Source organism: Chiloscyllium plagiosum, unplaced genomic scaffold (genome assembly GCF_037043375.1).
Source record: "Chiloscyllium plagiosum isolate Xiang-an unplaced genomic scaffold, Cpla_swu_hap1 HiC_scaffold_16, whole genome shotgun sequence".
Lineage (NCBI taxonomy): Eukaryota > Metazoa > Chordata > Chondrichthyes > Orectolobiformes > Hemiscylliidae > Chiloscyllium > Chiloscyllium plagiosum.
In genome coordinates, this window is record NW_028270154.1 from 13,893,601 (window position 1) to 13,913,672 (window position 20,072).

At 43.4% G+C, this 20,072-nt stretch overlaps 1 protein-coding gene across 3 annotated transcripts in view; it reads right to left on the minus strand.

Moving 5' to 3' along the window:
- The window catches only part of flt4 (fms related receptor tyrosine kinase 4), a 241,438-nt gene extending 221,937 nt beyond the window's left edge, over positions 1-19,501 (minus strand). For 2 of the 3 annotated variants that reach the window (XM_043703133.2, XM_043703132.2), the window contains exon 1: positions 19,165-19,500. In XM_043703133.2, coding sequence (XP_043559068.2) covers positions 19,165-19,222 — 58 coding nt within the window. In that variant the 5' untranslated portion in view covers positions 19,223-19,500. Of the gene's footprint in view, positions 1-19,164 lie in introns of all 3 variants that reach the window. The other variant, XM_087995138.1, reaches the window with a different exon arrangement.
- Positions 19,502-20,072: the final 571 nt, after the last annotated feature.

Genomic DNA, 20,072 nt, shown 5'->3' on the forward strand with positions numbered 1-20,072 from the left:
TAAACATACAGTGTAGTTTGACTCACAGGAGCAGAATTAAAAGAATTCATCAATGCCTCAATAATTGAGACTCAATTAAACTTAAAACCACAACACATAAGGACGGCATTAATTTCTGGACATCACAGTATTTAAATTGGCACAGAGATAACAGGTATAAGTCAGCACTAAAAGCATTCCTGATGAAGGGCTTATGCCCAAAATGTTGACTCTCCTGTCCCTTGGATGCTGCCTGACCTGATGTGCTTTTCTAGGGCCACACCTTTTGACAGTAAATGTGTTTACCAAAACTATCATTCTGACAATAGATAAGGGAGGATATTTGGGCTATCTTAATTCACCTGTCCAAAGAGATTAGATTAGATTAGTTTCTCTACAGTATGGAAACAGGCCCTTCGGCCCAACAAGTCCACAACAACCCTCCGAAGAGTAACCACCCATATTTACCCTGACTAATGCACCTAACACTATGGGCAATTTACCACGGCCAAATCACCTGAACTGCACATATTTGGATTGTGGGATGAAACCGGAGCACCCAGAGGAAACCAATGCAGACACAGGGTGAATGTGTAAACTCCACACAGAAAATCACCCGAGGTGGGAATTGAACCCAGGTCCCTGGTGCTGTGAGGCAGCAGTGCTAACCACTGAGCCCATGCGTCTATCCCTTGCGTCCCCACAGAAGGTCAGTAACCTTTGCCCATGTACCATATTTAACTTAATTAAACACTTCAAGCCGCTTCAAGAGAACATTATCAGAGAAAGTTTAGACAATGAACCACACTGGGAGATGTTAGGGCATGTGGCTCAAAGTCTGGTCAAAGCATTAGGTTTTAAGAAGGGTGTTAAAGAAGGGAAGAGCATTCCAGGGGTTAAATGGTTTATGACTGGGATTCTGAAGCTTAGTGTCCAGGCAGCTGAAGGCATGGCTGTCAATGTGGGCAATGCTTCGAATTTCCAATTGGATCTTAAAATATTCCATGGAGCTGTTTAATATCAGAGTTCAATTCCCTGTGTGCATCTCTCTCTCTCCGTGAAGGGATACTCTATTGGTATCTCCATTAATGTCTCTTTGTCCTGTCTTGCAGTTTAATATTCCAGTTGCAACTTTTCTCTCCCCTTAACTTGCTGCTTTGTTCCTCAACTTGCAAGAACGCCCATTCACTATGTTGCCATTACCAAGATTTACAATATCCGAAAGGGACACAAGTTGAAGGCAGGAGATGGAGTGTGGGGGAGCAGAGTGGGTCCAATTGGAGAACTCTTTCGAAGTGCCAACACAAACTCAATGTACTGAATGGTCACCTTCGGTGCTGCATCATTCTGTTGTCCATCTTGTTCTTCAAAAGAGAAAGCAAAGCCATCTGAGGTGACAGACCCTTTACAAGATTGTTTTCTGGTGATGTGATGGGGGATGGGAGGGAGGCCTTTTTTTTCAAAACTAACACCCATCATTAAACAGTTTGACTTCACTTATCTGCTGCTGACAGATCGGACGAAGCGATTCTTTTTAGCTGTCAGCCGAGCTATATAAAGCCACTCGGCATAAACGTGTTAGGAAGTGAGGAAGCAAGGGATATCCGCAGCATCTGCCAGCTCTTCCTTTCCCATGCACTGTTGACCTTGCAAAAAAACCTGGAGCCACGACCTGGCATCAGGGGGAGACACTGACATCCAGAGAGGACAGAATGAGCCACACTTCATGCCATGACACAAAAGGAACTGTGTTTGACCTTGACACTCTGTTATTTACAACAGAGTTATCTCCCTTCTAGTGTTTCCCGCCAAGGCACAGAGTCTGCACTGTCACAAACTAAAGGATGCGTGAGCACGGGTGGAGGGAAAGTCTTTCCATTTTCACAAAACCCTTCACTGGATGGAACTGGCCCTGGATCACTATGCCATTCAGAAAAATCTGGTCTAACTGTGGCCCATCTGAAAATGTAAAGCTCCCACACTGTTGTAGAGAAACATTTTAGCCAATTTATGCACAGCAAGATCACACTAACGTATGGGATAATGGCGAGATAGTCCTTTTTTTGCTGATGTTGGATCAGGGATAAGGATTGCTCCCGGACAGTAGGGAAAGCTCCATTGATCGTCTTTCAGAAATAGCTCTGGTCTCTTGAATTATCTGCCAAGGGAAACTGGTTCTTCCTGTGTACTCTATCTCTGCCTCTTAGAACCATATTTACCTCAATCATGTTACCCCTCAGGCTTCTCCATTCCAAGGAAAACAATCCCAACCTCTCCAATCACACCTCGTAGCTACAATTCTGCAGCCCAAGCAAATCTAGTAAATCTTCTCTGCCCACTCTCCAAAGCAGTTATATCCTTTCTGTAATGTGGTGTCAAGAACTGCACACAATACTCCATTTGTGGCCTCACCAATGTTCTATACAGTTTCATCATTATATTCCTACTTTTGTATTCTGTACCATTGCCAATGAAGGAGAGCATTTTATATGCCTTTACAACCTTATCTGTCTGTACTACTACTTTTAGGAACCTGTGCACGAACACACCAAGATCTCTCACTCCACTAGCACTCTCAATATATTTCCATCTATTTTGTATCCATTTTACTGTTTTACCTCCCTAAATACATTACCTCACCCTTATCAGAGTTAAACTCCATCTGCCACTTTCCTGCCCATTCCACCAACCCATTTATATCATTTTGGAGCTGACAGCTATCCTCAACACTACCCACTAAATGGACAATTTTTGTGTTGTCTGAATTGTACCTCCTCAATGTTCAAGTCCAAATTGTTAACGTATAAAACAAACGGCAGTGGTCTCAACACTGAGTCCTGCAATACACCACAGCTTTCCATTCACAAGGGCACTGATTGACCATTACCTTTTGTTTCCTATTACTAAGCCAACTTTGGATCCAATTCAACACATTACCCTGTAACCCATGGGTTTTTACTTTTCTGACCAGTGTGCCATGTGGGATCTTATCAAATGCTTTGTTAAAATCCATGTCAACAACATCCACTGCACTATCCTCATCGATCTGCCTTGTCACTTCCTCAAAGAATTCAATCAAATTTGTAAAGCATGAGCTTCCCTTAACAAAGCCTTGCTGATTATCCCTAACTTTTCCATCCCTTTCTAATTGACAGTTTGTCTGATCTCTCAGGATTGATTCTAACAATTAGCCCACCACTGCAGTAAGACTAAGTGATTGTTTTGAATTCTCGTTTTTAACAATGCAACTACATTTTGATTAGATTTGATTCCCTACAGTGTGGAAACAGGCCCTTCAGCCCAACCAGTCCACACTGACCCTCCGAAGAGTAACCCACCCAGACCCATTTCCCTCTGAGTAATGCACCCAACACTATGGGCAATTTAGAATGGCCAATTCACCAGATCTGCACATCGTTGGACTGTGGGAGGAAACAGGAGCAAACCTACACAGGCACGGGGAGAATGTGCAAACTCCACACAGACAGTTGCCCGGAGCTGGAATTGAACCTGGGACCCTGGTGCTGTGAGGCAGCAGTGCTAACCACTGAGCCACATGCCACCCTAATTTTCATTCCACCAATCCTCTGGCACCTCACCTGTGTCTATGAAGATTCAAAAATAATCCTCAGAGTATCTGTTATTGCCTCCCTGATCTCTTTCAATTCTAGGGACAATCCATCAAGCCCTGGTGACTTATCCACTTTTAAGGATTCCAAGTCTTCTAACACTTCCTCTCTCATTATGATTATTTTGTTCAATATTTCACATCGCTCCTCTTAAGTTTCCATATCCACATCATCCTTTGCCTTTGTGAATATGGAGACAAAGATTCATTTAAAATTTGTTCCCTATCATCTGCATCTTCAAACAAGTTCCCTTCTTCATCTCTGATAGGTCCTACATCTTCCTTAAGTATCCTTTGCTCTTTGGTTCAAGTCTCAACTGGTCCAAGTATGTGCCATAACATATCTGAACAGATTGATTCAAAATATCTTTAATTTCTTTGTGATAACTCTTTAATGTTTGTGATAACTCTGGGGGTAGATTAGATTAGATTACTTACAGTGCGGAAACAGGTCCTTCTGCCCAACAAGTCCACACCGACCCGCAGAAGTGTAACCCACCCAGACCCATTCCCCTACATTTACCCCTTCACCTAACACTACGGGCAATTTAGCATGGCCAATTCACCTGACCTGCACATTTTTGGATTGTGGGAGGAAACCGGAGCACCCGGAGGAAACCCACGCAGACACTAGGAGAACATGCAAACTCCACACAGAGAGTCGCCTGAGGCAGGAATTGAAACCAGGTCTCTGGCGCTGTGAGGCAGCAGTGCTAACCACTGTGCCAGCCACGGTAGCAGGGTTTGATTTCCAGTGAGCTACATTAGTAGTGTGTGACAGTATGGAACATAATGGCCAAGGGCTGCTTTCCATGATGTATCTTTGATGTCTTTCTATGTACCTCTGTTTCTCACATCGCTCAGTGGCATCCCAGAACAGCTCTCAGACATATTCAGATCTGAGGTTATCCACCATGCTGGTGTTAGAAGGTTCATAATTGTTTGTAAAATGGTTATGGTGCTTGCTGGTAGAACAGCAGCAACTACAGCTGTGAAGCAAGTTGTCACATTTACAAAAAGAAGGACTTGTATTTATATAGTACCTTTTATCATCACCAAGAATCCCAGTCAAGGAAAGTGCAGTCACTGGTGTAGTGTAGGAAATGTGAAAGCTAACATTCACATAGGAAGATCCCATAAACAGCAATGTGATAATGACCAGCTAATTTTCAGCAGTAACATTGATGGAGGGATAGCTATTGACTAGAACCAGTGGAAATACCTCCCTTGCCCATCTCCAAAGTATTGAAACCTTTTACATCCACCTATGAGGATAGGCAGAGCCTAGACTACATACTTTTTTGTGCAAGTTAACTGAGGGAATGCTGCATTATCAGATGTACCATTTGCTGGATCATTGCTTGTTCTCTCAGTTGCGTTGTGATCCATGCACCTTTAATGGACAAACTATTGTCAATCATTATCACCTGACAGAGTGTAATGTAATAAGCCTATGCCTTCAGGAGTAGACTGAAGAATAAAATGTGATAAAAGCAAGACCCTACTAGTGAATCCAGTTGTATAGACTCTTATCTTTAAAATAAAAAACGTATTTTGTTGTTTCATCAATCCCGATGTCTGATTGGTACGTTAATGTCTAACGAAGATTGTATCAAGGTGCATGTCAAGATCTCACTTACGATTTCTCCTTACTGTCCTGGATCCGTAGTTAAATCTCAAACAACAGACCATCCAGTCTTTAATTCATTGCTGCATATGAGATCTTGTGTGTGAAAATTGGTCACCACATTTCTTACTCTACAACAGCGACAACAGTTCAGTGGATGAAAGGTGCAAGTCTATCTTGGGTGCAAATTTGAACCTTGATGTGAGGGGTATTTGAGTTGAAGTCACAATAGACCGACCCGACCAGGGCTGCACTCCCATTACACAGCGAGATAGAGATGACTGGTGGGGTGGCTTAATCTGGGGGGCGTCACCATACCCGAACTGAGGGGACGGGCTAAATAGAAGAGTCCTTCATGGTAGTGCAGGAACTGAGCCCATGCTGATGGCATCATCTGCATCACAGAGCAGCCATCTAGCCAACTGGGTGTTAACATTGGGAATCAGAACCTTTTCAATTTTGAACATCTCCTGTTGGTGTTCTTGCCTGATATTGCTCAGAGCTGAGCCCCATGTCAAAAGTAGGACACCTTTCTCAACTTCGAACATCAGTTATCCTGCGGCTTCATTATGTGGGCTTTTCCGGAACATTACGCTTCTCCTGTGGGCTCATCATAGAACTGCATTCAAAAGGACAAGATGTGACAATAGCAGTTACCATAGAAACACACTGCTCCACCATTCGGCACATGGCTGTGACATGTCTATGAATGAACGGCTGAATTGGCCGCACTTTCCTCAGAGCTCTGCAATTATTTCATTTCCTGGATTCCCTTTTGCTGGATTCCCTTTTTGAAAACTCTCATTCAATCAGCTGTTGACCCTCTTTTAGGCAGTGCATTCCAGATGGTCAGAGCGTTGAGTACAGGAGTTGGGAGGTCATGTTGTGACTGTGTAGGACATTGGATAGGGCACTTTTGGAATATTGCGTGCAATTCTGGTCTCCTTCCCATCGGAAGGATGTTGTGAAACTTGAAAAGGTTCAGAAAAGATTTACAAGGACGTTGCCAAGGGTTGGAGGATTTGAGCTGTAAGGTGAAGCTGAATAGGCTGGGGCTGTTTTCCCTGAAGTGTCGGAGGCTGAGGGGTGACCTTTTAGAGGTTTATAAAATCATGCGGGGCACAGATAGGATAAATAGACAAGGTCTTTTCCCTGGGGTGGGGGAGTCGAGTACTGGAGGGCATAGGTTTCGGGTGAGAGGGGAAAGATATAAAAGGAACCTGAGGGAAACTATTGCACACAGAGGGTGGTACATGTATGGAATGAGCTGTTAGATGAAGTGGTGGAGGCTGGTACACTTACAACTTTTAACAGGCATTTGGATGGGTATATGAATAGGAAGGGTTTAGATGGATTTGAGCTAAATGCTGGCAAATGAGACTAGATTAGTTTAGGACAGGGGTGGGGAAACTACGGCCTTCTAGGTCATTGTGTGTGGCCTTTTGAATGAATCCAAATTTTGCAGAACAAATCTTTTATTTTTTATTAACATGTTTTTTTCCTGTCCTTTATTATTTATATTTTAATCTTAAAATGAATGTTTTTAAAATACCAGAGAGTAAAAGAAAATTCAACGAAATAATCCTCACAGATTGACCGCCACAATTAAAAAGATGCGAATTTTGAAGAATATATAATTGAAGTTTCTTGGATGCGGCCTTATTAGATTACAACTAACATAATGCGGCTTTCCAACCTCTGGTTTAGGATATCTGATCGGCATGGACAAATTTGACTGAAGGGTCTGTTTTTGCACTGTACATCTCTATGACTCTATGGCAACAACTCAGTTCCAAAAACAAAATGTGGTCTCCCCTCAGCATCCTTTGCATTCTTCTATGGGAGGTAACACAAGGAGGTGCAATCCTGATCCTACCCAACATTCACACGCAAACATTTTGTACCACATTGACCCTTGATTGCATGTTGATTAGTAACAGATATTCTGGTTGGTTTGTCTCCTCCCCCACTGATGCCCCATCAATCCCTATCTTTGGAGTTCAAAAGTCAACTGAAGCATGTCACTCATTGCATTGTCCAGTACAGACTGCATACTGACCCTGAAGCAAAGACTCAAATACCTTTTGAGTCATGAAGGAGACTCCAGCCCATTGTATCTCACTAGAGATGTCTAGGCAGGGAGTACGTGAACAAACAATTGCAATTTAGGCAGACTCAGCTTGGGGGGCTGTGAGTTGCAGTGCAAAACCCGGGTGAGATTTAAATAGTCACTTAAGTTTTCAAGGATCTCAAGTTAGTTAAGTTTTGCCCAAGGAGAACTCTCTGGTTTATTATTCTTACATTCCTGCTGATAGAAAAGTCTAAATACAGTGCCACACGCCAGATGTGCAGCTCCATTCAATATGCAAAAGGAAGAAAGAAGTCTATTTATACCCAGCCATATCAGGTCATTCAGCAATATCTCATAGGTTTCAGTCTGCTGTGTTTCAGTGGGTGCTACTCATAGCTTACTGTCAGAGTCTTATTGTTCAGCCCCCGGGCAGCAAGTCCTGGCTGACCCAGTTAACGCTGCACTGACAGAGCACTGCACTGTTGGAGGGGTCATCTTTTGAGTTAAACTCACTCTCTCAGGTGGACCCAAAGGATACTGTGAGCTCTATTTCAAAGAACAGCTGGAGAATTCTCCTGGTATCATTTCCACTGTCTACCCTACACTTAGGAAAGGTAGTGCCTGTAAAATGCTTTGGGATGTTTTATGAAATTACTTTATAAATACAAATTCTCTCTTTCCAACCAAGCTGGGTCATAGTTGATTGCAGAAGCAATGAGGTTAAACAGCCAGTTAGTCTGCTTTTCTTTGGCGTGAGTGACAGAGGGAGGAGCACCGAGAGATTAGATTAGATTCCCTACAGTATGGAAACAGGCCCTTCGTCCCAACAAGTCCACACTGACCCTTCGTCCCAACAAGTCCACACTGACCCTCCGAAGAGTAACCCACCCAGACCCATCCCCCTTCCCTATATTTACCCTTGACTAATGCACCTAACACTATGGGCAATTTACCACAGCCAATCCACTCAACTTGCACATCGTTGGATTGTGGGAGGAAACTGGAACACCCAGAAAAAACCCATGCAGACACGGGGAAAATGTGCAAACTCCACACAGACAGTGTGGGGGTGGGGATTGAACCCGGGTCCCTAGAGCTGTGAGGCAGCAGTGCTAACCACTGAGCCAACAAGCCACCCTGATCATCCTCCTCTTCTTTGATTAGTACCATGGGATTATAAATACTCAAAACCTCCATGAAGCTTAGCTCACTGACAAGACCTTTAAATAAATCAATGAATGAATTGAAAGCTAATCTCAGTGATTAAGCCAGATGTTATTACAAAAAGCCCTTCAGCCCATCATGACCATGCTAGTCATCACACACCTATCCAGACTAATTCCATTTTCTAGCCTTGCATGCTATGGCATTTCAAGTGTTTACCTTAATGGTTTGTAAATATCTTGTGGGTTCCCGCATCTACTACCCTTTCAGGCAGTGAGTTCCAGATACTCACCAACCTCTGGGTGAAAAACCTTTCCTCAAATCCCGTCTAAACCTCCTGCCCCTTCCCTTCAAACTGTGCACCCTGGTTAATGACCTCTCTACTAAGGAGCTTGGTTACTCTCCATCTACCCTGTCTATGTTTCTCATAAGCTTTGTACCTCTGCAGCTTTCTCTATTGTAAATGAAACAACTCCAGCATCCCTAGTCTCTCCTCAGAGCTGAGTTGCTCACGATGATGATCATGAACTCATCATTTGATTATCAGTAAAACCCATCTGGTTCAGTAATATCCATTAGAGAAGGAAATCTGTCATCCTTACCTGGTCCAGCCTCCATGTGACTCCAGGCCAGCAGTGTGGTTGACTCTTAACTCCCCTCTGAAATGACTTATCTACTCAGTTCAAAGCCAATTAGGGATGAGCCAATGGTCTGGCTATTGCATGAAAGAATATTAAAACTCCTCTGACAACACAGCTCTCCTTCAGTACTGCTACGAGCTTATAGAGGCTAACAAAATTATGAAGGGCATGGAAAGGGTAAATAGGCAAAGTCTTTTCCCTGGGGTTGGGGAGTCCAGAACTAGAGGGCAAAGGTTTAGTGTGAGAGGGGAAAGATATAAAAGAGACCACAGGGGCAACTTTTTCACACAGAGGGTGGTATGTGTATGGAATGAGCTGCCAGAAGAAGTGGTGGAGGCTGGTACAATTGCAACACTTAAGAGGCATCTGGATGTGGATATGAATAGGAAGGGTTTGGAGGGATATGGGTGCTGGCAGGTGAGACTAGATTGTGTTGGGATAGCTGGTCGGCATGGACGGGTTGGACCAAAGGGTCTGTTTCCATGCTGTACATCTCTATGACTATGACTCTATTGCAAACTAATACTACTATCAGATCAGGTTTGAATTCAGAAGTTCCACTCTCAGAACCAGGGAAAAGGACGTTGAATCCTAGAATACTCCTTTCCATTGACATTAATAATCAGTCACTATTATTCTGTGGTTACTGACAGTCATTTTTAGAATGAAGATGTAATAGGCAACACTCACTGATAGTGAACTTTCACTGGTCAAAGCATGAATACATTGGGACTCAGAAAAGAGGTGGCCAACCAAATAGATTATCCAAAGAACTGAAGGACAGAGTGAGTTCATGCAAATCATTCAGGCTCCACGAGTAAGGACTAAAATTGAGGACATTGGGGATTGTGGCAGAACTTCATCAACTTGAAATTTGTCAGATAAACTTCCAAGGCAGTGCAGGTCAGGCCAATCTTTTTATTTCATAGAATGTGGTCATCACTGGGAAAATCAGCCATTGCTTGCCCATCCCTAACTACCCTTGATTGGAGTCAACCACATTGCTATGGGTCTGAAGTCACCTGTGGGCCAGACCAGGTAAAGTCTCCTGGTTTTTGATTTGCATCCATGCAGGGCATCGGTGAACCAGATGGATTTTTAAAAACCATAACATTTTCACTGTCACTGTTAGTGAAACTAGCTTTAGATTCTCGATATTAACCAAATATTGTTATTTACTCATGGAAGGTGTGCATCACTGACAGGGCCAGCATTTATTACCCATTTCTAAATGCCCTTGAGAAGATGGTAGTAAGCTGCCTTCCTGAAACACTGCAGTCCATGACTGAATTTTGATTCATTGAATGCTTACAGCATTAGGTTGAGCCCCTGGCTTACAAACCCAATAATCTTATTGCTACACCATCTTCTCCATTTATCATTGCCGCAACAACTTGATGGATGGGCATGGTCTATTAAAACAAGGACACAAGCCCTGTTGTGACTCATCTAGTTCTTAATAATTATTGTGAGGTATTTCTTAAGGGTTATGATAGAGACAAAGTCATATAGTCTATTCTTCCCACTGTCCATGGACAATCTACCTTATCTTGGACCCTCCCCAACATCTTGTCTCCTGAGGTAATTATGCTAAGACTTTAAGGAAATACCTGATTGAAGTTTTCAAAATTATGAATGGTCTGAATAAAGTAGAGAGGGAGAAACAGAAACAGAAATTGATGGAAAAGCTCAGCAAGTCTGGCAGCATCTGTGGAGAGAAATCAGAGTTAACATTTCAGGTCAAGTGACCCTTCCTCAGAACTATTCCAGCAATTTCTGTTTTTGTTTCTGATTTACAGAATCCGCAGTTCTTTCAGTTTTTATTTAGTAGAGAGGGAGAAACTATTCCCCTTCATAAAAGGATCAGGAATGAGAGGGCACGGGTTTAAAATGACAGACACATCCTTTTCACACAATGAGTGGTTCAGGTCTGGAGTGCGCTGTCTGCAAGTGTGCTGGAGGCAGGTTCAATCGAGGCATTCAAGAGGGAGTCGGATGATTAATTAAATGGAAAAGGAAGGAGAATGGCACTCAGTCATAATGTTCGTTGGGAAAGCCAATGGGGACATGATGGACCAACGCATCTCCTGCACAGGAACAGCTCTGTCACTCTGGGACTTTATGATGGTTTTATGAATAAAGTTGCTGGGCTCTGGCAGCAACATCCTCGATGTGCGTGAGCAATCCAATCCATTCCCCGGCTCTTTAGTTTGAACCTCTCATTCATCATAAATTTGGACAGTTCTGGCTACTGTTTGTAAATACAACAGCCAAACGTCATGGAGTGGTGTCTCTCGAGATTACAGCTGTTTGTTCAACATTAAAGTCACTCCATAGCACAACAATTATATCTGGCACGGGAAATTAAAAGGAAGAACGCAACTAAATTGCGAGGGTTTTGCACTTTTGCCGAAGTTATTATGGTCTGGATAATTGGATTCAGTTCCTGTGAGAGGTTTAAACTGCATCACACTCTGACTCAGCAGGGAAGGCAGAGTTCTGTCTGTCATCCTCCCCTCCCTCAGCCCCCACATTTTTCCACACTTGCTCGCCCCCGCCAGCTCCCACCCTTGGTCACTGCAGGGCAGCACTAAGATGGGTGGACGCTGGTATCTGTCTGGGATTTGACTGGTCAGAAATAGGTTACCCAGCTCTCTCGGCTATGGGCTATCCCTTGACCACATGAAGTGATGAGGCTCTGCCTAAACCTACATTATCAAGAAACAGAATTTGGGGCAGCATGGTGGCTCAGTGCTTAGCACGGCTATCTCACAGCGCCAGGGACCCGGGTTCAATTCCAGCCTAGGATGACTGTCTGTATGGAGTTTGCACATTCTCCCCGTGTCTGTGTGAGTTTCCTCCCACAATCCAAATATGTGCAGGTTAAGTGAATTGGCCATGCCAAATTTCTGCACAGCGTTCAAGGATGTGTAGGTTAGGTGCATTAGTCATATAGGATAGGGAAATGGTCTGGGTGGTTTACTCTTTGGAGGGTCAGTGTAGACTTATTGGGTCAAAGGACCTGTTTCCACACTGTAGGGATTATATTCTATATATCTCATCTGTAGGGGGCCCTTGTGGCACAGTGGTAGTGTCCCCATTTCTGAGGCAGGAGGCCCAGGTACAAGTGCCACCTGCACCAGAGGTATGTCATGACATGAGTAGGTTGGTTAGAAAGTAGCTATCTTTCACCTGTAGGATCTGGTTACATGGATAATGGCAGACCGGCTTGACTCTTTAAAAACTAAGGACAGCACTGCAAAGTCATTGACTTGTCGAATGATTGTTTTTTCCTGAAATGGGTGGGCATTGTTAGCAAGGCCTACACTTTAGTTGCTTGTCCCTAATTGCCCTTGAACTGAGTGGCTTAAGCCAATTCAGAGGGCATTTAACAGTTAACCATATTACAGTGGGTCTGGAGTCACATGTAGGCCAAACCAAGGAAGGACAGCCGATTTCCTTCCCTAAACAACAACACAGAAGCCGCTAAGTTCTTACAACAATCAATGATGGCTTCATGTTTATCATTACTGAGAAGTATATTCCAGAGTAATTCATTGAATTGAAATTTCACCATCCCCAGAACAAGTTTTTGGCTCTGGATTATTAGCCCAGAGACATTATCACTGCACCATCTCCCATTAATAGGTACAGATTGGTCATTACAATTAGTGAATTACTCCATTACCGTCGTAGCACATGACAACAATACTAGAAGGCAAATTAGATCAACGTAATTGGGACTGTAGTGCTGTAGTGGTGATGGCCCTACCTGTGAGCCAGGAGACTGAAATTCAAGTCCCAGCCTGCTCAGTGAGGTGTAATAGAGCATCCCCAAATAGATTAGTTTAAAAAATCTAGATCAATGCAGCTTTATCTCACAACTCATAGTCATATTTTCTTAATTTATGCATAACTTCTCAGTTTTAAACAGGACATAAATGATACAGGGTACAGGGTACACCTTCAGAAGGGCATTTCCTAGGCCAACTATCTTACAACTCCTCAACATAAACTATAATCCAGTGCTAATACTGTGGGAGATGCTGCCTTTTAGAGCTCTGATGGAAGAGTCACCTAAACTCGAAACGTTAGCTTGTTCTCTCGCCGTGGATGCTGCCTGACCCGCTGTGATCTCCAGCATTTTTTGTTTTCAGTACAGATTCCAGCATCTGCACTAAGTTGTTCCCAGAAAATGTAGTCTGTTGGCTCTGCAGCTCTTTCAGAAATACCAAAGATGTGAGAGGTGCTATTTTAAAGTATGCCTCTTTTACTTTAATTCTACTTATATCAATCAGAAACATACAAACGGTGATGCATAAGCAGCTAGTTTTCAGTGTCCCGAGCAGTACTGCAATGCATGGCCAGAGTTAAGGAATGAATACCGGGCAGGACTCTGCTTTTCATTACCAGCACCCACTTAACATCCTATCTACAGGGCAACACTGCACATCCTCAGTGCAGCTTCAGAGCAGATTACAAACTGAAGACTTGGAGTAGGATTTAATCTATGACGGTCTGACAGAGAATGATAGAATCTCTGGGATTAGAAAGAACAAAGAGCGCTAGCTGCAGTAGATTTCACTGTAACCATTACAGTACTCAAGTGGAAATGCAGTTGCAGTTCTCAAAGGGTTTACAGCTCACTTATTTACAAAAGGGAATGGATCAATTGCTATATATTTTGAACGCTTTTGCATTTTCTTCTGCATCAAAAAAGACTGAAAGTCAATCCAATTCTTGTCATATAACCAAAGCAAAGAAATTTGCCACTGCAATTAGCAAACATTTCATTGCAACAATCCCACTGGGTGTCACTCACCCACAAACTCTGATTGTGCACCACACTCAAACAAACCCGATTCTGAGCAGGAACCCAAGAGGCCTCAAGATCTCATGCTGCTGTTTCCAATCCTGATTTCCAAGACACCAAAAATGTTTCATTTTCTGTGGAGCTCTCAAGTCCTATTTAACGATTCAGCAGGAGTTGTACTGAAAACCATTAAATAACAATGTATTTGTTGTATAACAACAAGGTCCTTCTGATCTTCAGTGCCACCTAGGGTCCTACCATTCAACATGTTAATTCTCATGTCTTAATCCTCACAAAATACATCACTTCAAATTTTTCAGAGCTAAATCCATCTACCAATGTTCAGCCTATCTGCCTAGCCTGTCTATATCCTCTTGGCTGTGTTAATATTGTACCCAACAGATGAAACACAGAGTGCACAAGTACTTTGTTACAAAGTTGGAATTGACAAAACAGAAAGTCAGTGAGCGAATAATGTGTGAAGAATGAAACGTACAGGCTGAGGCAGCAGATCGTGCTCTTATTGTGGAATAATGCAGCGTTAATGGAGGCTATTCAGTCCATCATCTTTGTGCTGAAGAGTTAGATTTGAAACACATGGCTCGGTGTCAAGTAAAGAAAGTTTTACTTTAACCTTGTTGCATTTAGCCTTGGGAGGGATCAATGTTTTACCAGCAGTAACTCCCACAATCACAATACCAAAAAAAAAGAAAACTTGTAATAAGATGAACAGAGGCACTACAGGGAAGTTGTGTGAATGTCAAAAAAGTCAGCAGAATTTCAAAATTGGATATACAGACAGATCAGAATATGCTACAAACTGTATCGATGCAACATGCTCTTAACTTCAAGATATTACACAGATAAATTGAAATATTGAAGTTAAGAATGTTAAGCATGGCTGAAGAATTTTACTGTCTATTATTGAGATGATGGGTGGCCAAGATGCACTCTCCCTCCAGCAATATAGAATTCCAACAGTGTGGAAGCAGACCATTTGGCCCATTGAGTCCACACTGGACCTCTGAAGAGCATCCCACCAAGACCCAGCCCCCTACCCTATTCCTATAACCCTGCATTTGCCATGGCTAATCCACCTAGCCTGGGCAATTCAGCACAGCCAATCTACCTAACCTGCACATCTTCAGACTGTGGAAGGAAACTAGAGCAAACCCATGCAGACACGGGGGGAATGTGCAAACTCCACATATTCAGGAACCTGAGGCTGGAACCAAACCCAGGTCCCTGGTGCTGCGAGACTGCAGTGCTAACCACTGAGCCACCCTGTGAATGCTTTGCTCTTGCAAGGTAAAACTGGATTAATATTTGAAGTGGAAGAAGATAGTTACAGGAGAAAGGGAGACAGATCTAGGCAGTGGGCTTGGGTTTGTCCTGTTCACAGGCATTGCTGCTGGCTGAGAATTCCTCCAGTGCCCTAAATCACCTGACCATTTTAGCATTTGTACCTTTGATACTGGATTACAGATGAGAGAGGCCATTGGACTCACCTTGACCATCCTTCGATAAAATCCCAGAAGGTCCTATCATACAAAATACCTCCACTGCCATCATTGGAAAATCATCCCTCATATTATCCACTCATTGCACAAAGAAGTGCCACCTGCTCTATGTTTCTAATAATTTAAACCCATATTGTGGTTTGAGATTTTTGAGGAAAATTTGACAGAAGTACAAAATGTAAAAAAATGGTCAATCCCAAGATCTCAAGCAGTACAACTGAGGATTATCAGATCAGCCATTGAGTGTGGGGCAGACATGATGGGTCAAATGGCTTACTTCTGCTTCTATGGACCTTACAAAATAGAACGTGATTTACTTGAATCACCATAAAGCAGTGAACACACTTTCTGAAGATGTGATGGCTTTGGAGATGCTCAAGGAGAGGTTTACTAGAATGGTTTACTAGTGAGGGATTAAGACTGGAGAAGATGGGTTTGTTCTCCTTAAAGCAGAGATTCAATGTTTTAAAAATTCAAAATTTGGTATTCAACACCGATTATTCACTGATTGCTCATGATACACTTGATGGAAGAAGTACTGAGGGTGGCAAGGGTACAAATAGTACTCTGGAGTGAGACTCTATGGCCCACCAGTAAATGTGGCTTGGTAGAACCACTATTTACCTAAAGGACACAGCTGCTAGAGTGGACCTGCAGAAGGTGGTGAATGAATCAATAAGAGGTCAAAACCTACTTGAATCAGGTCAGTCAAGAGCTTATTGAGTGGTGGAACAGACCTGATGGGCTGAGTGGCCTACCGGGGTGATTCTAATTCATATAGAGTCATAGAGTCATAGAGATGTTCAGCATAGAAACAGACCCTTCGGTCCAACCTGTCCATGCCGACCAGATATCCCAACCCCATCTAGTCTCACCTGCTAGCACCCGGCCCATATTCCTCCAAACCCTTCCTATTCATATACCCATCCAAATGCCTCTTAAATGTTGCAATTGTACCAGCCTCCACCACTTCCTTTGGCAGCTCATTCCATAGCCGTAACACGCTCTGTGTGAAAAAGTTGCCCCTTAGGTCTCTTTTATATTTTTCCCCTCTCACTCTAAACCTATGCCCTCTAGTTCTGGACTCCCCCACCCCAGGGAAAAGACTTTACCTATTTACCCTATCCATGCCCCTCATAATTTTGTAAGCCTCTATAAGGTCACCCCTCAGCCTCTGACTCTCCAGAGAAAACAGCCCCAGCCTGTTCAGCCTCTCACAACATCTTTCCGGTAGGAAGGAGACCAGAATTGCACGCAATATTCCAGCAGTGGCCTAACCAATGTCCTGTACAGCTTCAACATGACCTCCCAACTCCTGTACTCAATACTCTGACCAATAAAAGAAAACATACCAAACGCTGCCTTCACTATCCTATCTACCTGCGACTCCACTTTCAAGGAGCTATGAACCTGCACTCAAAAGGTCTCTTTGTTCAGCAACACTTCCTAAGTGTATACGTCCTGCTAAGATTTGCTTTCCCAAAATGCAGCACCATGCACTTATGTGAATTAAATTCCAACTGCCACTTCTCAGCCCATTGGTCCATCTGGTCCAGATCCTGTTGTAATCTGAGGTAACCCTCTTTGCTGTCCACTACACCTCCAATTTTGGTGTCATCTGCAAACTTACTAACTGTACCTCTTATGCTCACATCCAAATCATTTATGTAAATGACAAAAAGTAGAGGGCCCAGCACCGATCCTTGTGGCACTCCACTGGTCACAGGTCTCCAGTCTGAAAAACAACCCTCCACCACCACCCTCTGTCTTCTACCTTTGAGCCAGTTCTGTATCCAAATGGCTAGTTCTCCCTGTATTCCATGAGATCTAACCTTGCTAACCAGTCTCCCATGGGGAACCTTGTCAAACGCCTTACTGAAGTCCATATAGATCATATCTACCGCTCTGCCCTCATCAAACCTCTTTGTTACTTCTTCAAAAAACTCAGTCAAGTTTGTGAGACATGATTTCCCATGCGCAAAGCCATGTTGACTATCCCTAATCAGTCCTTGCCTTTCCTGTATATCCTGTCCCTCAGGATTCCCTCCAACAACTTGCCCAACACTCAGGTCAGGCTCACAGGTTCGACAGCATTTGAGAATTTGCAGGGATGTTCTGATGACTGCATTGGAATGTATTGTGTCAAATGAGTAAATTCAGAACAGATCCAGCAACTTAAGACTGGACATCCATGAGGTGCTGTGGACCATCAGCAGCAGCAGAATTCTCTTCAACCACAATCTGTAACCACCTACCCACTTCCACTATTTCCATCAGGGCAGGAGATCGATCCTGGTTTAATGAAGAGGTGCAGTAAGTCGTGCCAGGAGCCTCAGCAGGCATACCTGAAAATGAGGTGCCAACACCCCAGTATTTGCACGCCAAATAGCAGAAGAGCAAGTGATAGACAGGACTGACTGATTCCATAACCAAAGGGTCAGATTATATATCTTCAGCCTTGCCGCACTCAGCCTTGAATAGGGGTTGAGATCAGCTTGAGCAGAAAGATCCCAACTTCAAATCACCAAACTTTCTCATTCTCCCTGAGGCACACTCAATAAGGGTCTGATGTTCTGGGAGGGGGATTGCAGTGGTGGAGAAGGTAGAGGGCTGGGGGAAAGGAAGTGGTTAGGGAAGGGGGGGGGGGGGTTGGACAAGAAGGGGGAGATCAGGGAGGGATAATGGCGCTCTCATTGCCCAGAGATATCGCCCAGTTTAATTTCCAATCCCTGCAACTCTGATTCATCCGCATCTTGAAAATCGCGTCTAATTCACATGGAGTTCCCAATCTCATTCTAACCACCCTCTGTCTACTCACAAACCAATAGGTTAATCCTTAACTCGCTCCAAACCAACATATAACCGAGAGTGGTGACTGAAATGTTGTCTTCATGCAATGTAAATGACACAGTCCACGGAGATAATTCACTGGAGATTTAAAACCCCTGTCATTGTTGGTGACCCGGGGCTGTGTGCAGACCCCCTCTCCAATACTACGTTGTTGGAATAGTTTACCGCGGTCTCTCCTGCAGGCTAGGAGCTACTGCGCTATTTCACTAGGAAACTGCAATCAAATCAGAAAGAATTCAAACACGACAAGGCAAAACAAACTACAAATTGAATGCTTGGCTCCAATTCCCTTGCAAGCAGCTTTTTCAGGGGAGGGTGCAGAGTGGAGTTGATACAAAGTCGTTCAGAACTGAGGTTTGCTTGCAATCGGTGTCAATCTCCTCTCTCTCTCTTTCAAACCGAGTAGGTTTGTTTACGCACAAGTCCCCAGTAATACTCTGTCCCGTGTTACCCCTCCCAGTCACCCCTGGACTCTGTTATATTATGGAACTAGTTAATGCAATAAACTGAAATGAACAAGGTTTATTTGCAAATAGGGGAAATTGACAACGAAACAGGAACATCTACAATATAACCCCCCACCCCGTCCTACCTGCTACAGCGCCGCTAAAACACTACAGGAGCGCCTACAGGATTTCGTAAATTCAGAGCTTGTGAGTACTCTTAGGTATCACCCGGAGGGAGAGAGTCACAATTGTTCATAGTCCCAATCTATAAAGGTTTCACACACAAAAACAAAACCAGGGGAGATTCACAACCCAACCCTGAGCTGCAATTTCATTCCAAACACATCCACAGCCGGCCTCCGGATCTCAGCAATCAACAATCACACATCCCGCAGTTTCAATCTTCAACAAACCCTGATTCCTACCTGATTTACACACGACCACAAACCAAATCCAGACAGAAAAGGTAAAAGCTTTCTTCATTTCTAGCTGTCCAGTCCTGGAGTGTTTGAAATCTCCGATCAAAGAAATGAAAAATATTAAATTCCTCTTGCTGTATCTCTCTCTCTCTCAGACACACGTGTGTAATTCAGTGCCCTTGACTCAGGTACAAACTGAGATTACAGTTCCCAGCCGTTCCGGGGACGAGCAGCCGAGAGTAACGTTAGTGGAAACCGCAAGGAAATAGTTTGAAGGAAATGTGTGCAACGATTAACATCCAAATGAGATACGTTTCCTCTTTACAACCCTTTCGCCACTTCCACCAACCCGCAGGAAAACAAAACTATTTTCTCTCTCTCTCTTCCCCCCGCCCCCGCTTTAATCTGAACAGATTCCCCGATCTCCAACAACATTCCTTCACAACAATTTTTTTGTGAAACCTTCCAGACGTCCAGCGCCTTCACCTATCGAGTACGATTCACAAACCTCAACTATGTTCATCTTTATATATTTAAGACTGCATTTTAGACAAATCAGTATTTAACCAGATTTGGTAAGATTCTAATTATATTATATAACATACCCCTAAGAATGAAGGACTCCTGTTTAAGTTGAAATACATCAATCTATGAAAACCGAGTTCTTTTTGCACTTACTGGCTATTCCCCCTCCCCCTTAAACTCCTTCGGTTTAAATTTAGACTAAACATTTCCTATGTAAACCTGTCATGTTGTAATTATAGCCTGCCACCACTAGTGGCTCTGTAACTCTGATATTGGCGATTTTGATTTTTTTCAGTCTCCAAAGTTCACTCACTAGAATCATAGAAATGTACAGCCAGAAACAGACCCTTCAGTCCAACTCGACCATGCTGACCAGATATCCCAACCTA